The sequence below is a fragment of the Acomys russatus genome, chromosome 25 (genome assembly GCF_903995435.1).
Source record: "Acomys russatus chromosome 25, mAcoRus1.1, whole genome shotgun sequence".
In the NCBI taxonomy this organism is placed as follows: Eukaryota; Metazoa; Chordata; class Mammalia; order Rodentia; family Muridae; genus Acomys; species Acomys russatus.
In genome coordinates, this window is record NC_067161.1 from 4270202 (window position 1) to 4286817 (window position 16616).

The following is a 16616-nucleotide window of genomic DNA, read 5'->3' on the forward strand; positions in this document are numbered from 1 at the left end:
GGAATTAGAGTCATTCCTTGGGAGCTGGGGATCCTAACTCAGTTCTTCACGCTTGTGGGCAGCCATTTTATCTGTGGAGCCACTCCAGGCTTGCACTTGATTTTTTGGTTTTTGGTTTTTTTTGGGGGCAGGGTTTCTCTGTGTAGCCTTGGCTGTCCTAGACTCACTTTGTAGACCAGGCTGGCCTCGAACTCACAGCGATCCGCCTGCCTCTGCCTCCTGAGTGCTGGGATTAAAGGTGTGCGCCACCACACCCGGCTCAGGCTTGCACTTGAATTTCCAAGAGGCTTCTTCTTAACAGGCTCAAACCACACCCCCGGGACCTCAGCCTCTTGCTTGTTCCGCTGAGTGTCTCCCCTGTCAGTTTAGTAGCTCTGACCTCCTGATGATGCTAGGGCTTTCCTGGGCCTTCAAGTCCCTAATGCTCACCTGCAAGCTTTAGAGTCCTTCTGGCTGCTTCTCTCTCCCACCGTGCACGCACTCCACTGCCAAACCTACTCTCACTCCGGCTCATACAGTCCTCTGTCCCCCACCCTGAAGAAAGGAACACCTCCCTGTCTTGCCTGGGTTATTGCTGTGGCCTCAAACCCCACCCCCTTGTACTTCTGAGATCACACCCCTTTGTGTTTCAAACCCCAGAGTCTACTGGTTGACTGGCCACTGGTTTAAAGGGACTTGAAGCCATGAGCAGGTGACTACACAGCAGGGAGAAAGCATTCAGTGGTGTTTGATTCTTCAGGGAGGGCTGAGGATGGAGCTCAGTTGGCAGAATGTCTTCTGCCTGCCATGCGCGATTCAGTCACCAGTAACGTATAGACCTGGCCCAGGGGTACATGCCTGTAATTCTGCCACTGTGGAGGTGGAGACAGGGAGTTAGAAGTTTGAGGTCTTCCTCAGTTGTATTAAAAAAAAAAAAAAGAAAAGGAAGAAGGGAGGAAGGAAGGAAATAAAAAAGAGAAGGACAAAGGGAGGGAAGGAGGGAGGGAGGAAGAGAAGAGGGATGGATGGAGGAAGAAAGTTACTAGTTATGGAAAGAGTTTAGCCAGACCACAGAGGGCTGTGGGTCTAAACCCTACAAGGCTTTCTTTTCTGCTGAAGTCTTTGGCACTTTGACTTCCAAAGGGCTGTTAGCGTCAGCAACACTACCTCTTTGGATGGGAACTGGCAGGAAAGTGAAGAGTCTGAGGGCTGACAGTCATGGGGAGCCAAGGCCCCAGCTCCAGCCATTGGCCTCTGTTTGACAGTGAGGTTTCTGTGGAGGGGAAATGCTTTTGTGCTTTGCAAGCAGCCGGATTCCTTCCAGCACTGGGGCGAGAGGCCAAGCTACTGATGGCTGCCTTCTGAGTCTGGTGGAGTCCTAGGAAGCAGACTTGCTGGCCTGGCCCTGCCTGGCCCTCAACACCCCACTCAGTGTGAGATAAGAGAGTCTCAGCTCTAAACATGGTAGAAAAGAGTGGGGAGATAGCTCAGTGGTTAGAGCATGGGCTGCTCTTCCAGAGAACTTGGGCTCAAGTTCCAGCACCCACATCAGTGGTTCACAAACACTTGTAAGTCCAGTCTTAACGGATGTTCGCACCATCCTCAGGTCTCTTTGGGTTGTGCATACATTCAGGCAAAACACCTATGCACACAAAGTTTAAAACATAAAACTGTAGAAAGGCTAACTTGTGTGCGGATAAGCAGAGCGACTAAGTCTGATGCACCTGCCTCAATTTGGGTCCAGCCAAGGGATTTTGCAAATTAGTTTTAGAGTTACAGACTCCTGGGCCATAAGAAGGGACTGAGGAGATGGCTCAGTGGATAAACACTTACTGTGCAAGCACGAGGATCGGGGTTCGGACCTTCAGCCCCACATAACAAGTTGGCAGGCACAGTGGACCACCTGTAATCCCAGCACTTGGGAAGCAGAGGCAGGCTCTCCAAAGCAAGCTCGCTACCTATACTCGCTGGAGAGCTGGAGAACTCTGGCTTCTGTGAGAGACTCGACCATAATAAATGAAGTGGAGAGCAATCAAAGAAGCCATCTAGGAGAAGAAGGAAGGAAGTGGAGGAGGAGGAGGATGTCGGCGATGATGATGGTGATGATGATGATGATGACAATGATGACAATGACGACGACGACGACAACGACGACGACAATGACAACAACGGTGACAGGAAGGAACAAACACTCTTAAGAGCTGTGCAGAATGGGAAGTCAGAGAATATGCATGACGGGCAGGCGACCGATGGGCTGTGTTGGAGGAATGAAGACGGCCAGCTCTGCCTCCAGGGATCTCATTGAGTTGGTGTCTTTATTCCGTTTCTATTGCTGTGAAGAGACACCATAACCAAGGCAACTTCTGAAAGAAAATGGTTAACTGGGACCTTGCTTACAGTGTCAGAGGGTTGGCCCATGATCATTATGGTGGGGAGCAAGGCAGGGAGGCGGGTGTGGCTCTGCATCAGTAACGAAGATCCAGATCCACAAGTTGGAGGGAGAGAGAGAGAGAGAGAGAGAGAGAGAGAGAGAGAGAGAGAGAGAGAGGGAGAGGGAGAGAGAGAGAGGGAGAGAGAGAGAGACAGAGACAGAGACAGAGACAGAGAGAGAGAGAGAGAGAGAGACAGACAGACAGAGAGAGAGACAGAGAGAGAGAGAGAGAGAGGAGAGAGAACTGGCATGAGCTTTTTGGAATCTCGAAGCTCACCCCCACTGCACACCTCCCCCAACAAGGCCACACCTAATCCTAAGTAGTCCACCAACTGGGAACCATACTTTCAAATACAAGCCATGGTGGCCGTTCTGATTCAAACCATCACAGTTGGTTGGGTACAGTCTTCCATAGTCCTTTCAAAAATTCCCAGGTATGAGAGCCGGGCATGGTACGCTTACATTTAATCCCAGCACTCAGGGAGACATTGGCAGGTGGATCTCTGTGAATTCGAGGCCAGCCTGGTCTACAAAGAGAGTTCCAGGGCAGCCAGGGCTGTTACACAGAGAAGCCCTGTCTTGAAAAAACAAAAACAAAAGCAAAGTTCCCGGGGATGTGGCTCAGTTGTTAGGGCTCTTGCCTGGTGTGCATGAAACCCTGGGTTTGATCCCCAGTGCTGCAAAAAATTTAGACTGTGTGTATGTGTGTGTGTGTGTGTGTGTGTGTGTGTGTGTACACTTCCACACTTGTAATCCTAGCAGTTGGGAGAACAAGAAGTTCAAGGCTATTCTCTGCTATGTGTAATGAGTTGAGACCATCTTAGGTAGTGTGAGACCCTGAAGAGATAGAAAGAGCTAGAAGATAGATAGATAGATAGATAGATAGATAGATAAATGAGACAGAAGAGGGAGGGAGGGAGATGAGAGAAAAGAAAAATATGTTAAGAAAATCTCCTTGAAAGCTTCAGATAGTGGGTTTCTGAAAATCTACTCCTGCGCAGTTTAAGTACCCTGCCCCATTACTTTTTTGTTTTTCCAGTTGTTTATTGGTGGAAGTCAGAGAAGAACTGGTGCAGGTCAGTTCTCTGCTCCCACCCTGCAGGCTTGCTTGTAAGCACCGTTACCTACTAACCCCTCTGGTAGGTTCCACTCCAACTCCAGGGTCGAGCAGGGGTTTCAGGACCCTTGCTCCAACAGCCTACAAGCGTGCTTCCCTGGCATGTTGTGGTCAGGGCTGGCTCGCAGCCGAACATCTGAGCAACCATTTGCAGCCCAAATTTACCCCTGGCAGTGCCTGTCAGAGTTTGGAGACATTTGTTTTGTCACAGTTGCTGAAGGTGTCCTGCTCTATCACACCCCCACCCTTACGCCACCCCACCACTCCCACTCCCACTCTAGGTCTCTCACTGAACATGGTGGCACTGAGACGAGTCCCTGCCATTGTGCCTGGGTCCTTCTCTCTCTCCATTTTGCTCCTGGGCTTGAGTGAAAAAAAAAAATGTCCCACTATTTGACCCCTCCCCCAAATGATTCCAGGCTTCTTGCCCCTTCTTGAGGCTGAGGAGTTTGTTTGGATCGAGCCAGGCATCTCCTTGGAAATCGCTGGCTTCGTGCAAGTTGGGAAAACAATAAATTTGCAAGGTTGCACAAAGCTGGTGGAGGTTGGCTGCCAGCTGGAGCTAAATTCATCCTCTCTCCACATCAAAACTCAGTCCCTGGCCTTGGAGGAGGCTGCTGCTGTCACAAGACGAGATGCAGGCAGCTCTGCCAGAAAGCACCCTCCCCCTTCAAAGCCATCGCGGTGGCCCCTGTTCCAGCAGGGAAGAATCACGCAGCAAGGTCCCTTTGCGTCTGTCTCTGGCTATTGGGATTTCTGCCTGCCACACTGTACAGGGCCAGACCATCCGTGGCCCCCAAGATGGAACCGGGGGCTTTGTGTGTGCTCTGCAAGCGCTCTGCCCGTGAATTACATACACCCTCTTGCTGTGAGGAGCTTTCTGACATGACAGGTGGCTGCCTACCAGGTGCTGGTGTTTCCTCCCTCTGGAAACAGGAAGAGAAAGCAGAGACTCCTCAACCTTGTCACTGTTGCCAAGGTACAGATGGAGAAACTGAGGCTGGGAGAAGTTCAGGATTTGCCAGAGATCACACGCAGTGGAGGTGGTGCCCACTTAGGAACAGTTTATTGGCTCCAAGGCCTCTCTTCTAGAAAGTTCCTTTGGGTTTTGCTGGGTGGGCAAGCGGCAATGGTACTGGTCCCAGCCCCGTCTCATGCTGCAGTCTGTGAGTTATCAATCCCTTCCCGGCTCCACCTTTCAGATGTTCTCTTATTCTTTCCACCTCTGTCCTTCCCGTTCCTTCAGATCCCAGTCTCATCCCTCCGTCTTGCAAACTTAACTCAAGATTGGTCTCAAAGCACACATCAGCCCCAGCTGTTATCCTTGGACACGCAGGCAAATCACCTGAGAGCCTCGTTGGCATGCAGATCCTGTTAGCAGGTGTAGGCTGGGGCCAGGCAGCCTGCCCTTTCCAGCAAGCTCTCAGACTTCAGTGGTCTCTGGCCCACACTTTGAGTTGCAAGGCTCCAGAGCAGTGATTCTCAACCTGTGGGTCGTGACCCCTTTGGTTAACCTCTGTCTCCAAAACCATATTACAATTCATTAACAGTAGCAAAATTATAGTTCTGAAATAGCGCTGGATGGTGGTGGCGCATGCCTTTAATCCCAGCACTCAAGAGGCAGAGGCAGGTGGATTTCTATGAGTTCGAGGCCAGCCTGTTCTACAGAGAGAGTTCTAGGACAGCTGTTACATGGAGAAACCCTGTCTCAAAAAACCAAAAAAAAAAAAAAAAAGGCAAAAAAGCAATTTATGGCTCGGGGCCCGGGGGTGGTTACCACACCATGAGGACCTGTATTAAGGGGGTACAGCATTAGGAAGGTTGAGAGCCCTGAGCCCCAGAAGCCTGAGGAGCAGCAGCTCTGTGCCACTGAGGGGTCAGGACTCCCTTCGTGATGGTTTGTAGTGAAAGAATTACAAACAGGCCTAGGGCTAACTTCTGGCCCCTATCTGGTTGTACAAGTAAAGTTTTAGTAGAACACAGCCACACCCATCTCCACACAATCTGGCAGCCCTTACACTGCAAAGGCCAAGTGGAGCCATCTGGAGAGGGCCGACTTATTAAAAAAAATACATGTGGTGGTGCATATTTGTAGTCTCAGTACTTGGAAGACTGAGGCAGGAGGATCACCATGAGTTCTAGGTGAGCCTAGGCTACAGAGTTGAGATGCTGTCTCAAGAGATGGCACAGTGGGCAAAAACACTGGCTAGACAAGCCCAGCAAGCCTGAGTTTGATTCTGAGATCTCAAGATGGAAGGAGAGAGCTTGACTCCCAGACCCAGAGCCGTGCTATCTTGGGCTAGCTTGAATCCCCTTACTACTGTTCACTGTGCACCTCTTGTCTGACCTACCATCCTGTAGCCGTAGCCGGCAGGTGGAACCTTTGGAATGGACCTCTGTAGAAGCAAACCTCTAGCATCTACAGTGGTCATCAAGCAGCACCTGCAACCTACAGGGGAAGTTCCCCACTCCACTGCGACCTGCCAACCTGGTGTCCCCAGCAACGAATTTGGGGAATTCGTGACTGTTTTATCCTATGATTATGAAAAGTCATTTCTTTCACTACGCGACTTGAATTCGAGGTCCTCTGTCCATGGTCACTGCATATTTAGCTCAGAGTAAACTGTACCTTATTCCCCGCAAGTAAGAACTGGATTTGTGCTACCAGTAAAAAAACGCACTTGCGTCTCCAGGCAAGGACCTGTGGTGCATGCAGATGTGGGCCTCAGAGCTAACGAGGAGAAAGAACCCACCTTTTCTCTGTACTTTTATGCAATTTGGGTTTTGATGGATGAGATGAGGCCCACTAGGCATACCCACTGGGCATTGATCCTGGTGGACTGTCTTCTAGAATTCACTCCCAGATATATCCTGCCGTGTTTTCACCAGCTCTCTGAACACACAGGAATTAACCACCCCTCACACTATCTCATTTCGTTCCTCATCACGACTTAGTGGCCTATTGTAATTCTGCCAGTCTAAAAAACAAAAGAAAACGTACCCTGCTGTCTCTGGCAACTAGGAAGAGCTCTGCAGAGGTTGAGTAAAGATTGCATTCAGCTCAGAGAAGCTAAGAACCTCTCCAGGTCGCACAGCAAGTAAGAACAGTAGCTGGTCTATGAAGCCGCGTGTGGTGGCAACACTGCACAGTTTCAGGGAGATGCGCAGCACAGGGGAGGCTTAGGACACACCCTTCCTGGCCTCCTTGTTTTGAGTGGCAGGCACCCTGCCTCGTAGGGATGCAGAGGAGGGAAACAGGACCCTCTCCCCTCACTACCCTTCATCATCTGAATTCCCACTGCCAGCGAGGGCAGGGAAGGCTTGGCAGCTGCCTGACCCAGTATGCCAAGACTCCACCCATGGGGTGACCCCATGGGCCCAATCCCCAGAGGCCCCGCCCAGTCTCTGGGGTGAGCCAAACTGTGCCCTGAGCCTCTTTCCTGAGCTTTGTGGGAACAGAAGGATGAACATTCCAGGGAAGCCCCTCAGAGCCTGGGGCTGTGTGTGTGTGTGTGTGTGTGTGTGTGTGTGTGTGTGTGCTTGAGTGAGTGTGTGGTATAACCAGCGCCCTCTGGGGGGTGTGGAAAGAGAAGCGGTCTTTCCTGAGGGCATCCATCTCTGCTCTGAGTGTGGCTGTAGAGCAGGCCTTGCCCCGTCTGTGTCTTCAAGAAAGCGGCTCACTTTTGCTGAAGTTTTAAAGCATTGTTTAATGGGGTACATAGGAAACAACCTAGGCGAACTAGCCGCAGCCTGAGGGAGGTGGATGAAGTGAGCCTGCCTGTCTGTATCTGAGAAAGAATTCCTCCGACAGAGGGGTCAGCTCAGCTCTTGCAAAGGCCCCATGATAAATGCCTGCTTGAATTTCTTTGTTCTTGTTGAGAGAACAGCTTTCAGCACTTAGTCTGGGCGGGACCTTGACTTGTGACCCTCTGGAGTTCTGGGATGGCAGATGCGCCACACCCTGCAACCTGCTGCATTTGATATAAATGCGGGGGATGTCACAGCTCTGGGGACAGGTGTGGGGTGGCTTCAAAGGCGGTAGAGTGTTTGAGACACTCACTCTGTGTAGGTGGGCACATATTACATGTGGTTAGTAAGTACCTGCAACTTGAGGCTCTGAATCAGGAGCATGTGCCAACTTGCCCAGGCTCTCTCTCCTCTCCAGAGGCCTCCTGGGCTCCCAGCTTCCTGCCTGGGGTGTCTGCAGAGTCCGAGCCTCAGAAGAAAGAGCTCTGGCCCAGCAGCTCTGGGCCTGGGGCTGGGGGGGTCCAAAGTTGTCCATATATCTCTCCCAGAAACCTGCAAATGTGGGGTGTGGCCATCTGCCTGTTCCAGTTCCCTTGTGGGAGGCACCTGTGGGTCCTCATGCACAAATCTTAAATAGATGTGATTACCTTGCTTGGGACCCTGCTGCGGCAGACAGCCTGGGCTTAATACCACATTCCCTCCTGCAGCAAAGCAATTAACACCCCGCCCGCTTCCTGTCACCCTCCACCTCCTGGTCCTGCACTTATAAGAACCCAGGGGCTCTTCTGTGAGTCCCAGGATTCTGTGAGGTTTCCTAGCCACAGGGTCAGGACCTCAGTGTGGCAGAGCTGTTGAGTTCACAGAGCATTTCCCAGTGTTCAGACTGACTTTTACCGTTTAGATAATATTTTTCCCCTTAAACTATAGACTTTTTAATTTTATTTATTTATTTAGGTTTTTTGAGACTGGGCTTCTCTGTGTACCCTGACTGTCCTGGACTTGCTTTGTAGACCAAGCTGGCCTCAAACTCACAGCGATCCACCTGCCTCTGCCCTGGCCAGCCCATACTGTTGTTTGCCTTGCAGCCTGTGGGGAATCACAGGCCACAGACTTTTGGAGGCTAGCTCTCCCACTGGGGAATCTGGAGACACGCAGGATTCTGGAGACACGCAGGATTCCAGAGCTTGAGCAGGGGTTGGAATTCAGTGGAACTTGTGGCAGGCTAGATAAGAGGCTGTGGGGAACATGTTTTTTTGGCAGCAGGAACACCCACCTGGGCCTGGGCAGATAGATGTGCCCCGGGGTATGAATCATCAGTGGGCTGCAGCAGAAGGTTCTGGAAAACCCCAATGTTTTGGAAAAACCACAGACAGGTCTGATCAAGACGAGCAGCCAGGAGGGGCAAAGGTGTGTGAAAGAAAGAAGCAACCATGGGCCCAGAAGGGAACAGGAGGAAAGGGATTCCACACACCCTCCTGTCCTCACACCCTCCTGTCCTTACACCCTTGTCCCATGTCACCACCACTGCAACTCCACCTGGACTCCATCCCTGCTTTATGTTCACATGAAAAGGACTTCCAGATTCATTCACCCAGCCACTTTGCAATTTTGCCACACCCACCTGTACTGTTAACTGCTGTACACCTCAGTTGAAATAAAGTCACCTCAATCTTGAAATTATAATTTATTTAGAAGTGACAGTTTATGGACCAGGTGAACTAGCACATGCTTATAATCCTAGCTCTCTGAAGGCTGAGGCAGGAGGGTTGTCTTGAGTTTGAGGGCAGCCTGGGCTACATAATGAGGTTGTCTTTTTTTAAAAAATCAGTAAGGAGAGGGCGTGGTGGCACATGCTTTTAATCCAAGCACTAGGGAGGCAGAGGCAGGGGGATTGCTGTGAGTTGGAGGCCAGCCTGGTCTACAAAGTGAGTTCAGGAGAGCCAGGGCTACACAAGGAAACTCTATCTCAAACAACAAAAAAAACAAACCAAAAAAAAAAAAAAAAACCAAACAAACAAAAAAAGAGAAAAGAAAAGAAAGAAGGAAAGAAAGAAAGAAAAAATCAATAAGGAAGGCTGCACAGTGGCATGCATATGCCTGTGGTCCAGCACTCCAGATCCTGTTGCAGGAGGGTTGTGAGTCCGAGGTTTACCTTGGCTCTATACTAAGACCTTGCTTAAAATAACAATAGAGAAGAGGAAGTCACTGGCAACAGATACAGACTTCCAGGCCCACTGTCATTCATGTAGTCCATCTACTTACTGAGTGGGCTTCTCAACTTTGCAAACGAAAGCATATGCCTGAAGGTCAGAGTATGCCAGTTTTGAATATCAGAGTGTGCCATGCCATAACCGGGGCAGGTCTTGGACTGTTTGGGCTGTTTTAAGTAGCAAAGACTCGGTACTTTATAAATAGTGGATTTTTCTCGGGGGGGAGGGGGGAGCAGAGGCACACACTTGGATTCCCAGCCTTTGGGAGGCCGAAACAGGAGGGTTATGAGCTCCAGGCTAGCCCTGATACATAGTAAGGCCCTATTTCAAAGAAAAGCAAATAAACAAAATCACACCTGGACAATGAAAGTCACAATTCAATATCTCCACTACCAGAGAGACAGCCTGGCAGGGGTCTGGTGGATTCCGTTGGTTTCTTGTTGGTTTTTTTGGTTTTGTTTTGTTTTGTTGGATGACAGAAAGGTCTCCACCTCCTGACCTATTCAATTTCCAAATGCTCCACCTTCAACAGCCAGCAAACAGTGAGGGTTTACACACACACACACACACACACACACACACACACACACACACACACACACACTTTGTATATACAGACCTTGGAGAGTGGCAACATTCTGTCACTGTTGCAGGGCACACGCTACTGTGTATCTGGCATTCAGAGGTACCCAGGTGTCCTGTAGTGTAGCCGGTCACTCTTCTGATGAAGTAGGCTCCCGCTACCGGTTCCTGTGTCTTTCTAGTCCTCTTGGTTTGGCTGATGGGACTTTTCCTGCAGTGTTTTACTAGTAGTTTCTTTGGCTTTTATGCTCCTGGCTCATTAGACTGGCAGAGTAGGAACAGTGAACAGCCCTTCACGAGTTGGGTCTGGTTTCAAGATGGCAGCACACGAAAGGCAACATCTATACAATAAAGCTGGATTGAGCAGGGTCAAACTGCCGTGGTAGGGAGGCTATACGTATTTTTTTTCTTTAAGCATTGCTGAATCTCTGGCCACATGAAATCGGACTTTGTTGTGATAGGTAATTGCAGAACCTTCGTGGAGAGCGGTGCTTTTAGGCTCAGCAGGAACAGAACACGTCCATCTTTGGTACTGGGTAATTCCAGGGCTGGAGTAAGTCAGCACATCGCATCCCCAAAGAGCCTTCTCACAGGAGAGGGCCCATGGGGAACAGCTGGCTGAGGGTGCAGTGTGGGCATCTCTTTCTTTCTTATAATTTATTTACTCTTCTGTACGTTAGTGTGAAGGTGTCATAGCCTTTGGAACTGGAGTTACAGACAGGTGTGAGCTGCCATGTGGGTGCTGGGAGTTGTCACTTCTGTCAGTGAGGAGATTTCCGGTACTACCAACTGTTCAGCCTGAGGCAAGGTTAGGACGGCCAGGGGCAAGGCCACGTCCCTTCAGTGATAGGTCAGCCTGGTAGGTCTGTTCTTTGTTGACACTCTCTTTATCTTGTACTGTTTTTATTTGTGTGTTAATTTTTTGAAGCAAGGTTTCATGTAGCCAAGCTGCTCTCAGATTTCCTTTGTAGTCAAGGATGTCCTTGAGCTTCTGATTCTCTTGCCTTCATCTCCTGAGCGCTGGGGCTACAGGAGGGTGCTGGTACTGGAGACGGAAGCCAGGGCTTTGCACAGGCATTTCCAGTTCATGTTCTTTTATTTTATTCATTTATTTATTTATTCATTCATTTACTTATTTATTTATTTATTTTTCTTTTGGTTTTTTAAGACAGGGTTTCTCTGTGTAGCCCTGGCTGTCTTAGACTTGCTTTGTAGACCAGGCTGGCCTCGAACTCACAGCAATCCGCCTGCCTCTGCCTCCCGAGTGCTTGGATTAAAGGCATACACCACCATGCCTGGATCTTTTTTTTTTATTATTATTATTATTATTATTATTATTATTATTATTATTATTATTGAAAATTTCAAACACCTGGAAGTATAGAAAGATGGATAATGACTTCCAAGTACCTAGTACAAAGGTCAGCTCTTCACCGATCTTTTCATATGTGACCTTATTCTTGCTTTCTCCTGCCTGCTGGGCAAGCCCTCTACCACCCAGCTACATTCCAGCCTTTCATCTGCTTTTCTATTGAGGGGTAACAGTCTGATTTTTTAAAAAATGCATACAGCCCAATGAATTTTAATGAGATTTTTTTTTCCAGGTTCACACCTCTAAAACCTCTATCCACATCAAGACATGGCATTTCTCATCCCACAGGCTCGCTCCTGCCTACTGGGATTCACGTTCTCATAGAGTGGAACATGGCAGCATTATATGGGGAAAATTGTTTCTGTGAATAGATTTTAAACACCCCCACACACGCATCTTTTCTTCCTTCCCTCTTCCTCTCTTTTCTTCCTTTCCTTTTCTTTTTCCTTTCACTTTCCCTCCCTCCTCTCCCTCCTTCCTGTCTTCCTATTGAACAATAATTGGCTCACTCCAGCAGAGTGTCAAAACCAAAATCAGTCTTGGTACTGGACCAGCCCCAGCACTCAATGTCATGGTGACCAGCGGTAGCGGTGGTGGTTTCTGAAGGTCATCCAAATCACACTCCCTGCCCCAAAGGTGTTCAGGGTTGGGGAAAAGTCCTGAGGTGACTTCAGTCCCCTGCCTTGCCTAAGAAGAGGAAGCGAGAGGATTCTGGCAGGCTGTGACAGTCGTCTCCTCGTCCCCACAGATACTGCAGGAGATCTTCCAGGCAGAGAATACCATCATGTTGCTGGAGAAAGCCATCACGGCCAAGGAGTGTCCCCTGAAGGTGGCCCAGACCAGGCTGGCATGCAGGACTCGGCGGCCCAACGTGGAGCTCTGCAGGGACATACCACAGTTCAAGTGAGTGGGGGTGGAGTGGGACTACCGGGGTCCAGGAAGAGAAGGGTGGGTCCCAGAAGCTTCCCTGTGGCTGGCGTCCTAGGTGTCAGAGCCTGGGCTCTTCATGGAAGTCCCAAGCTAGGTTTGTCACTGGTCGAACAGGCCAGTTAGATGAGCAACTGAAAAGTATAGGCAGGAGATTTATTCAGTGTGGCCACACTGAAAAAAGGAACACAGACAAAGGCCCATTTCCACTACTCCCCCAAGTCCATCTCCAGGGTCCTGACCTGAGGTTTAGGTTTAAACAGAGGGCAAGAGGACCACAAAGCAGCCCTGGTCACAGCAGTCTCACCCATCACTGAGCTCCTGTCTCTCCTGCAAGGTGGTCTGATAGATATTAGAACTGAGTGAAATCTGAGCTACTTCTCTGTCTTCAACCCTTTCCATGCTGAATCATCAGACTCTGCAGGGGCGGGGATGGGAGAGGTGGTCAGTTTTGTGGGAGCTGTAGTTTCAATCGTGTGGTAGTCAAAACGAGGGACACATGTCGCTTTAGGAGTGTCTTCTGTCCTGCCTTGGTGGCTGTAGTAGGAACCCCGTGTCTGAGAGCCAGACCCTGAGTGAAAATCAGGACACCTGGTCCACACCTCAGCCGTGGGCTGGATGGAGGTCTAGAGTTCTGGAGTTCCACCCTGTCTCTCTGTCTCTAAAGCTCCCCACCCTCAGCACCACATCTCTGCCCAGGAAACCCTCCTGCTTCCTCTGAAAGGCCAAGGAGACCTTAGCAGCTGAGAGAGGCACAGTCCTGGCCCCCTTCGTGCCTTCAGCATCCCCCCCCCCCCCCCGGATCTGATGGAAGAGGCATCTGCTTGCATTCCCTGCTCAGCTCCGACCTCTCTGCCACCCACTTTGCTAGATAATTGGAGAGTGGGTGGAAAGCTCACGCAGGTCTCCAGAAAGGGGGCTCAGAAGCAGAGGGTGGGGGTCACGCCTCTTTCTGGCTTCTAGTGGCCCCACGATCCCGGAGCCATTGCTTTTTACAGCCTCAGTCTATTCTTGGCCTCTTTCTGTTTCCTGCTTGCTTGCTTACTTTTCTTTTCATGTAGAACTGAGGATTGAACTCAGGACCTTACACACGCTAGGCAAACCCTCTATCAACTGAGCCACATCCTCATCCTCTCAGACTTAACTAATTTTTAAATTAAGGGAAATGGGCTGGAGAAGGAGCCCAATTGGGAGAGTGCTTGCCTATTGTGCATGCCGTACTGAGTCTGTCCCCAGCACCACAGAAACTGTGCACAGAATCCCAGCACACAAAAGGGCCAGAAGTTCAGGGTTATCCTGGGCTACCAAGAGTGTGAGGCCAGCCTAGGCTACATGGGACTTTCCCTTTAAATTTTTTTAAATTTTAATTTAAAAGGTAGATTATGAATTTAACGAATGTAGGGTTTTGGGTGTTTCTTTTTTGTTGTTGTTGTTGATGATTTGTTTTATTTTGAGACAGGGTTATGAATGGAGGGTTTTGTTTTTGCTTTTTTGAGACATAGTTTCTCCGTTTAGCCGTGGCTGTCCTGGAGCTCATAGAGATCCCCCTGCCTCTGCCTCCCGAGTGCTGGGATTAAAGGGGTATGCACCACCACCAGGCTTGAATGGAGGGTTTTATTTTATTTTATTTTTGTCAGCTTCTGAATCAACAGGCCACATTTTAAGTGCTCTTGAGCCCCATGAGGCTCCTGGGCTTGTCATGGGCAGAAAGCATGAGCAATTCAGAGTCCCTCTTGGCACTGCTATTGTAGAGCCTTTTCTCCCTGGCCCCCACATGGGCTGGTCACTCCTGTCTATCTTCTCTGCTCCAAAGTCCCCCCCTTAGAGCCCCTCCCAGGACTTTTGGAAAGTTCTACAGAGGCATAGTCTGGGGAGATGAGGTAAGGTATGAGACAATATGGGGACTGGCCTTAGATCCACCTCCTGCCCTGGCTCTGAGGCACAGAGTCCACTCCAGGGACTTTTCCAGTGTGCTGCAGTCTTCAGCGCCTCTGAGTCAATGGCCGATGGCTGTGGGCTGCTGGGAGGGGCTCTCTTCCAGGATATGTGGCTTCCCCTTGGTTCTCTAAGGTGTAAACCTATGAGCCGAGAGGAACTAAGGCAGCACGGATGTGTGTTCTGGCAGCTGGAAAAGAGAGCTGAGCAAAAGTAACCGGTGCACCTGATCTCATAGGCAAGTGAGGCTGCCCGTTCATTATCTAAGAGACCGTGTTTTCCAAGTAGCCAACCCTATAATCTCAGCACTTGGGAGGTGAAGGAAAGAGGATGGTCACTCTTGGCTATGTAGAAAATATGAGGTCATCCTGGACTATGTGAGACCAGGAAAGGGAAGGAGAAAATGGTGTGTGTGTGTGTGTGTGTGTGTGTGTGTGTGTGTGTGTGTGTGTAGATGACCAGAAAGGACAAAGGCAAGACAAAACAAGTCACATAATAATAGGTCAGGTATGCTTGAGTGGCTTAAACAGGAGCACAGCTTGAGCACTAGAGTGGGTGACACTGTCACCATGGGAGACAGTGACACCATCTTAGAGACAAACAAAGCACACAGCACGAATCATTCCTTTGTATTATGGCTCAATAGTTTCCCACAATGTGACTATGCCACAGTTTGGCTTTCCTTCCTCTGGGCCATGATGGACAGTGTCGCTGTGGACACTTGGTGTCCTCAGTTCGGGCTGGAGAAGCAAGGGCGAGACTACCAGTCTTGGGAGCAAGCCCAGAGTTAACTTATTGACAGATTCTGCTCTCTGTACCATGTCCTCCCCCTCCATGCTTTGTCAGTCTTGGTGAGCCTCCCAGAGGTGCTCGTCCGCCTGTGTGTCCTCCCCTCTAGGGCTGAGGTCTGCACTGCAGTGGACACGCGAGGCACCTTCCCTGCCACACAGGGGTAGCTGTGAGGAAAGGAGAGTAATGGAGGCTTCTCTCTGCCACACCAGGATGGTGAACGAAGTCTTCACCATAGACGACACCCTACAGACGCTCAAGATGAGGCTTCGGGAGACGCAAAACACGCTGCAGCTGCTGGTGATGACCAAGTCCCGACTGGAGCACGAGCTGGCCATCAAGGCCAATACCTTATGCATCGACAAGGAGAAGTGCATGCGCATGCGCAAGACCTTCCCCAGCACGCCCCGCCTGGTGGGCTTCACCTGCTCTGGCCTCTACTCAAGCCCGTGCTCCAGCCTAGTCCCCTGTGTTAACCCCGGCTCCTGCGGCGGATCCCCCGCCTGCAACGTCTCAGCGCCTCATGGAGGCCCCGCCCCCTGCAGCGGCCCCGCCTCTTGTGGAGGCTCTGTCTCCTGCGGAGGTTCCGGCCCTTGTGGCGGGACCCAGCTTGGTTCCCACTCTGTGGCTTGTTCCTGCCCTAGCTCCCGCTTTGCGCCGGTGTGTTGAATGGCATAACGTTGGAAAAGGCTGAAAAGAAAATAAAAGAGTCGTTTTCTCTCTTTTCTGTCTTCATGAAAATGTGAAGATTACAGAACCGAAGTCAATCAGAGCTCTTGGAGCAGATGGCTCGGTGGGAGGTCCTGGGATTCCTCAAGGATGAAGCCTGGACCCCTGGGGCGCTCCAGGTACACTGAAGGCTACTTTTCTGTTTCCCTATTTGTCTTTCCTCGCTATTTAAGAATTCAGAATTTGAGCGGGGCATCTGAGTCTGATGGTGACTTGTCTAGCATGCTGAAGATTTCCCAGTAGTTTCAGATTTATAGACAAGTGCTTCTCAAGCCTGGCTCCCTGCGCTTGATAGCCAGGACACATGTTGAAAAGCTAGATGGCATGGTGCACACCTCTATAACCAGCCCTCCTACAGCGAGAAGGGAGGCAGAAACAGGATTGCCAGGAAGCTCGGGCACAGGGCAGCTAGCCTGGGGAAAGCTCTGCTGGAAAGGTGGCTCAGCAGCTAAGAGCATGCTTGTGTTGAGGACCCAACTTTGATTCCCAGCATCCACACCGTGGCTCACAACTGTCCATAACCCCTCATGGTGCTGTTCACCTAGTTTATCTGAATGTAATTTCTTTTTCTTGAGACAGAGTCTCACTGTGTAGCCCGGGCTAGGTTTTTTGTTTGTTTGTTTTGTTTTTTTCGAGACAGGGTTTCTCTGTGTAGCCTTGGCCATCCTGGACTCACTTTGTAGACCAGGCTGGACTCGAACTCACAGCGATCCGCCTGCCTCTGCCTCCCGAGTGCTGGGATTAAAGGCATGCGCCACCACACCCGGCATTTTTTTTTTTTTTTAAGAGAGATTTTAT

General features: G+C 50.2%; 1 protein-coding gene across 1 annotated transcript in view; it reads left to right on the forward strand.

Annotated features, from left to right (window-relative positions):
* Nucleotides 1–15820, forward strand: part of Tekt5 (tektin 5) — a 36611-nt gene extending 20791 nt beyond the window's left edge. Inside the window, exons 6-7 of the mRNA XM_051168478.1 lie at nucleotides 12187–12341; nucleotides 15302–15820. Coding sequence (XP_051024435.1) covers nucleotides 12187–12341; nucleotides 15302–15758 — 612 coding nt within the window. The 3' untranslated portion in view covers nucleotides 15759–15820. The remainder of the gene's footprint in view (nucleotides 1–12186; nucleotides 12342–15301) is intronic.
* The last annotated feature ends 796 nt before the right edge of the window (nucleotides 15821–16616 follow it).